We start from the raw sequence: 7052 nt of genomic DNA, 5'->3' as shown, positions 1-7052 counted from the left end.
CACATTTAGTTTGAGTTGTTAATCTGAGGTCATGTGTTCCTGTCGTGTTTTTTTTTATTTGCTTTTGAGGCTAATTTGTAAAATTACTTTATTTTTTATTTATCATGTGAGGACACGATGTGTCAATCAGCGCCGAAGAGGAGGAGGAAGAGGAGGAGAAGAAGACCATAAAATCATCCTAAACTTTCCAGACACAATAAGGAGCCTTCAGCTTCCTTCCCTTATAACCTTTGGAATGTGTGTGTGTGTGTGACAATCATTTCATGAGAAGGGGAAGGTTGTGGTTTTTTTCTGGTGGAAAATTGGCTTAAAATGTGGTTTAATTCGTTCCAGGAAATTAATAACACTTGTATTACTTAACTTTTCTTAAAATCTGTGCGTAATCATGCAAAAGAGGCATTCTGTCATTAAATATGTGCTCATTTTCCTACATTTCCAGTGCAGGAATCTGAACGTTCGATAAAAGCCGGGCTCAAAAGTACCGTTTCATTTTGATGACGTATTAAATTAAAATTAAAAACGTAGAAATACGTATTAGAATTGACGTATTTCTAATTAGAAAACACCGTCAACATCAACAGGCTAATATCATTTAGTGGTAATTTAGGAGAAATCTACAGATGCAAATGGACAAAAGTAGTAAAATACACAACTGAATGTGTACTTTGGATGTTATGGAAGCAAAAATAACCCCAAAAAATCCGTCCAGTCTCTTGGTGTGTGCGCGTGTGCGTGTGCACGCGGTGGAGGCTGCAGCTCCGAGTGCGTCCGACAGAGGGCAGCAGCGAGGAGGTGCGCCGGTCTTGTTGATGCTGAGGAAGCGGCTCCTCCACTTCTGCATCTGAGAGGAGGAAGAGGAGAGACGAGCTCCGACTTCCTGTGTGCGCGAGAGATCTCCGCCTGGCCGCCTCTCTCCGGGAGGCTCGTGCGCGGCTCTGCGGACCGGGAGAGGAGGGCAGCCTTCTGTGTGTGTGTGTGTGTGTGTCGCCTCGGAGAGAGACGCCCGGCAGCCCCCGTGCACCACCAACACCAGCGGCCATACATGTGGATTATTTTTGGGGTCAAACCCGTTCCTGCTCCCCCCCCCCCCCCCTCCGCTCCTCTCTCTCCTCTTCAACACCTCCGGACTGCTCCTCCGAGCGGCGGCCGCCTCCACAGCAGCGTTTTCCCCGCAGATAGCGTGAGCGGAGCCGGGGAGAGGGGGGGGGGGTGCAAAAGGGGGTTTGCTCACCCGCCGGCCTTCGTCACCATCACCCGCCGAGAAGCCGCTACGACTTCCCCGCAGGGAGGGAGGGAGGAGGAGGGGGTGGAGAGAGAGAGAGAGAGAGAGAGAGAGAGAGAGAGAGAGACGTCCGGACGTAGCGCGTCGCGGCGCAGCATCGCCCCGTGCATGGTGCTGCGGTGCGGGAGGGAGTGGAGGAACCAGCCGGAGCAGCTGATCCAGAGATGGCTGTCCTCAAACTGGCCGAGCAGGTAGAGCCGCTTAGCTGTTAGCTTAGCATCTTAAAAAGGCTTCACATTTTAACACAGCTGTTTTGCTGCACACACACACACACACACACACTTTTTATTTTTTTATGGCTTTTTTATATTTTGTATTTGACTTCCTACAGACTGAACCCGGAATTCATTCATAAAGCTGCACGTTAATATCCAGATATATATTTTTTTAATTCTTTTTTTTTAATTTTACGCCTTTTTTTGTGTGTGTGTGTGTCGGTAACGTTGTCGGTTGTTCCGTTAAAAAGAGGACAGCCCACTTCACTCACACTTCCTGCTCCGTCTCCTTCCGCAAAGCTGCAGCTACAAAGCACATTCGTGCAAATGTATATTTATATATAAATAAAAAATCCTGTGTGCACAGACCTCTAAATACCAAAACAAGAAAACTATTTGTGATAAGAGTTCATGCCAAGGAGAAATATTAGAGACACCGTCTCCCCTCAAGGTCTATGTAGGAGCTGCTCTGGAGCCTTTAAAAAAAAAAAAAAAAGGTTGTCACGTGATGCTCCCTCAGCTGATTTATGAATCACATTCTTCCAAAGTGTGCACACAAAAAACAAAATGTATATTCTGAACGTGCACAATTTACATTTTGGCTGCGACGAATGGTTGTTTTCATTCTTTATTTAAATAATAAATATTACCCAGTTCACAAAACATCAGAAAATAGTGAGAAATGGACTTAATCGATGCAGCTTTAATTTGCTGTGTAATGCCGTGACGTTTAGGTTTTTGGTGGAGGAAGTACTCGTAAAAGTACTAATATCACACTGAAAATACTCCATACAAGTACATTTCTTGCATTCAAAACCTTACAAAGAATGTACTTAAAGTAAAATATCGTTTATGATGTTTCTGCTGCATTGATGTGTGTGTTTTATCTCCTTTACACCCGGTTGGTTAGTTTAATCTTCTATGAGATCATTATATCTGTCCTGTGAGAACCTCGTTTTCAGCTTTTGTGACATGCATTTCCCAGCTTGATCCGAGAGGCTTATTGAAGAGTTTTTATTTATTAAGAAGTATGAAGATTTTCTCAACACATAAAAGGAAAAAACTTGGTCCTTCAGTTCATTTGCAAGCGTCCCACATCTGGAGTTACGTGGTTTTCACAGGACGGGAAGTGGATGAAAAAACAAAATTGCAATCTGTACAAAGTACAAAGTAAAAAGTACAATATTTGCCTCCTGAAGTACACGTGTAAAGTTACATAGACTGGAAGTACTCGAGTGAAGTACAAGTACCTCGTACTTCAGTACTGGAGCTGCAACCGAAGGCAAAGAGGAGTGAACGTCCTCAAACACGCTGGTAGAAATCTGTCCTCAGATCTGTCGTTAACTTCAAGGAGGGGGAGGCTTCCTGTTTTCAGACAACATGACGACGACGATGATGATGATGATGAAGATGAGCTCAGCTGAGTCGCTTATAGATTTTCTTTTTCTTCTTTTCATCATGTGCTGATCACATGAAACTCTGCTCTAGTAGATCTTTTATTTATTTTTTAAAGTAATTCAGCTCAGCTGGTTTGTCGCTGGAAGGGTTATTAGCATGTCTAGAGGTCAAAGGTCAATCTGGTGGAAAGGTCTAAATGGGTTTTATGCTGTTTTTCATGTCTTTATAGTTATGCACAAACTGCTGCTGTTGAGTACATTTACTGTACTTTGTTACTTTAATATAATTTGGAAATCCTTCTGCTTTACGAAAGTACTTTTTAATACTTTTAAACTTCTCCTCTGCGACATTTTGGGAGCAAATATTGTACTTTTTACTCAACACATTTTTCTGACGGCTTGAGTTACTTTGCAGATATACATCAACTAATAAATGCCGATGTATTAAAGTTATTTTTGTCACATAATCAAAAAAACTACAACGAAGACGACGTGTTAAATAAAAATATAAAATACGCTCCTGAATGTAATGCGGATAATATAATATTATAAATTAAGCCGCCCAGCAGCATATAAAGTAATAAGAACGAGCTCCGCCGTTACCGGCCGCAGCATTTAAAGTGATAAGCACATTAATGCATCAATAATACTTAAATTAACATTAATACATCAATAATATGCGCTTAAATGGGCCATTCTGCTTAAGGAGCACTTTAAGTGTATTTTGATGCTAACACATCAAATCTGAGTACTTCTCCTACATATTTTCTCTGGAAATACATAATTATATTTATATATATATATATATATATATATATATATATATATATATATATATATCTCTGTATACTGAATGGCTTTTTTTTTGGGGGGGGGGTTAGAAACATGGTTTTACCACCAAAGAGAGCACAAAGGAAGAAGCACAGGAAGTTGTTGACGTTTTCACTTTCCGTACACGAGTGTGTCTCTGTAGTGTGTGTGTGTGTGTCTCTGTAGTGTGTGTGTGTCTCTGTAGTGTGTGTGTCTCTGTAGTGTGTGTGTGTGTGAGAGGAACACGGGCATCATTACACATGACTGTGATATTGTTCCCTATTAAGCTCAACTCTTAAACACACCAGCATGCTTCTGTTGTGTCTTCGATACTTTGTTGCCGACCGCTAACGCCAAAACAAACACCGGCTGAGGTGTCGGATTCCTATTATTCTAAAATATTTACCGGCCTTGGGGAAAACTCTCTGGTGCTGGAAATGTTCTCGTTCTTGCTCCCTCTCCTTAAATCCCCTTCCTTCTCTTGTGCCAGCCCCTCCGGTCCCCATGGCGATCACAGCCTCAGCACAGTGACAAGGGGGCCGCTGCCAGCTGTGTGTGTGTGTGTGTGTGTGTGTGTGTGTGTGTGTGTGTGTGTGTGTGTGTGTGTGTGTGTGTGTGTGTGTGTGTGTGTGTGTGTGTGTGTGTGTGTGTGTGTGTGTGTGTGTGTGTGTGTGTGTGTGTGTGTGTGTGTGTGTGTGTGTGTGTGTGTGTGTGTGTGTGTGTGTGTGTGTGTGTGTGTGGTGCGTGTGCGCGTATGTGCGCATGTGCATATGTGGCGTGCTTAGAAAGAACGGCATAGCTCAAGAGGCCATATGCTGCCAAGCATTGGTTGCTTATTTAAAGGCACAGCCCCCACTTTCCTGCTCTCCATCTAGGGCCACATTCTCTCTCTCTCTCTCTCTCTCTCTTCCCCCCCCCCCCCCCTCTCTTAAATGTGTCCTTCCTCCAGTGTCTCGTATCGCGCTGCTCAAGTAAACACTGATTAAACTCTCGACTCTCCGCAGCTTTTAAACTTTAATGAAACATTTGTCCGTTCCCCCACGAGGAGAAAACGGATAATTAAATGACGGCTCGGGGGGGGTCGTTTAAAGTGACGCGGCTCCTCCTCTTCCTGTCCGACCGGTTGAGTTTGACCTGTTGACCTCCCAGGTGTGAAAGGTCACAGACATAACGGTCACATTCGTAGTCCGTTTTTGTTTTTTTTAAAGAAATTGGAACAGAAAATAAACAATAAAATAATCTGTAAAGGTAGAAATAAGGAACACTGAAGTATATCTAAAGTGGAATGAAACTGAGGTGCTTTTTTTACTTCAGGTGTAGAAGGTGAAGACCCCAACCCTCAGGTTGACCCTCATGGGACCTTATTTGGGGTCAAATATGTACAGATAAATATAAACAATTTTTTTTTTTTACGGTTGGACTCCCAACAGGTTACATATTATTAATAGGTTATATAATCAACTAATACATTATAATATATTATAAAAGGTTAAGCTACATTAAAAAAATAATAAAAAATATATATAAATAAATTAAAAAAAATATATAGATAATAATAATAATAAAAAAAAATATATACATTTAAAAAAAAAAATATATATATATATATATTTAAAAAATGTGTGTGTATATATATATATATATATATATATATATATATATATATGTGTGTGTATATATATATATATATATATATATATATATATATACACATTTAAATAGTTCCACTTTAACTAGCTGCAAGATTGAGTGTGATCAACTCATTACATTCTCAAACATCTCCTTCTACCTGAGTGATCTGTGATCTGTGATCTATGATCTGTGATCTATAATGTGATGATGTGCCGTTGCACCAGAATGCTTGGTTTTTTTTTTTTCTCTTCTTTTTAAAAGCAGAAGTGAAACGCTCCTCTGTGGTTCCTCTCTTGTTTTCGAGAAGGATCGCTGTGCAACAGGAAGTGAGGCAGGCGGCGCACAGGAAGTGAAGTGAGGCGCATCCCTGTTAGATCCGATTCACCAGTCACACGTCGAACCTGCAGCCTTCGGTCTCCAGTCGGTGTCAATGAGCCGCTCACGTGATTTTATACGATTTTTTTTGTAGTTTTACTACACTGCACCTTTTTTACATGGCGTACTGTATCATCACAACATTTACACCATTATGTTAATGTGTCATACTTATTTATTGCACTGCATACAATGCAATATGTCCCAATACAGACAAACACTTTTATTTTATTTATTTATATATGTCCACGTTATACACTATTATTAATCATAGTATACATTCATAATATGTGAAATTACCGACTCTTCTGCTATTAATCGCATTGCACAACTTTTTTATAATTGTGTTTAATGGCCTGTGTATAGTTTATATTTTAACTTCTAATGTAGTTTTTTATATATTTAATGTTTAAAATTCAACATTTTATGAAAACAACCATTATGCACATACCCAATATTATAATATAATCCTATACAGTTTACTCCCATTGTAAAAAGAGCCAAGTAGGACCTGTATTTACCTCTTTATTTACCTCTGTGCTCTGGTAAAGAAAATAAGGGCTTTGGAGACGTGACCTCCACGCAGCGACCTCCATAACCACCTTTAAAAAAATAAATTAAATAAAAGTATTTTCTACAAAACACAGATTCTCTGCACACATGTTGGTGCTCACTGGATATCGGGAGCGAGTAACTCTAGAAAAAGTAGTTTAAAGAACATTTCTGTTTCTAGTCCGCTGCAGTCAACACACACACACACACACACACACACACACACACACACACACACACACACACACACACACACACACACACACACACACACACACACACACACACACACACACACACACACACACACACACACACACACACACACACACACACACACACACACACACACACACAGTGATGTACCGTGGGAAGGGCCGTGCCCGCTCTCCTCTTGTGTGACGTCCATGTTCTTGCTGACGCCGCCTCACTCCCGGTTGAATCGGGTGTTCGATTCCGTACGCCTGACGGTCTCCCCTCTCCTCTCTCTCCTCTCTCTCCTCTCCCTTCTCCCCTCTCCCCTCTCCTCTCTCCTCTCTCCCCTCTCCCCTCTCCCCTCTCCCCTCTCCCCTCTCCTCTCCTCTCTCCTCTCTCCCCTCTCCCCTCTCCCCTCTCCCCTCTCCCCTCTCCTCTCTCCTCTCTCCTCTCTCCCCTCTCCCCTCTCCCCTCTCCTCTCTCCTCTCTCCTCTCTCCCCTCTCCCCTCTCCCCTCTCCCCTCTCCTCTCTCCTCTCTCCCCTCTCCCCTCTCCCCTCTCCTCTCTCCTCTCTCCTCTCTCCTCTCTCCCCTCT

General features: G+C 42.0%; 1 protein-coding gene across 3 annotated transcripts in view; it reads left to right on the top strand.

The window, feature by feature from the left end:
* Positions 1 to 827: 827 nt before the first annotated feature.
* Positions 828 to 7052, top strand: part of ankrd44 (ankyrin repeat domain 44) — a 31182-nt gene continuing 24957 nt past the window's right edge. For 2 of the 3 annotated variants that reach the window (XM_034560945.1, XM_034560947.1), the window contains exon 1: positions 829 to 1473. In XM_034560945.1, the coding sequence (XP_034416836.1) occupies positions 1447 to 1473 (27 nt within the window). In that variant the 5' untranslated portion in view covers positions 829 to 1446. Of the gene's footprint in view, positions 1474 to 7052 lie in introns of all 3 variants that reach the window. The other variant, XM_034560944.1, reaches the window with a different exon arrangement.

This window comes from Cyclopterus lumpus, chromosome 21 (genome assembly GCF_009769545.1).
Source record: "Cyclopterus lumpus isolate fCycLum1 chromosome 21, fCycLum1.pri, whole genome shotgun sequence".
Lineage (NCBI taxonomy): Eukaryota > Metazoa > Chordata > Actinopteri > Perciformes > Cyclopteridae > Cyclopterus > Cyclopterus lumpus.
The sequence above is the reverse complement of the archived record's forward strand: the minus strand, read 5'-3'. Positions and strand labels throughout refer to the sequence as shown.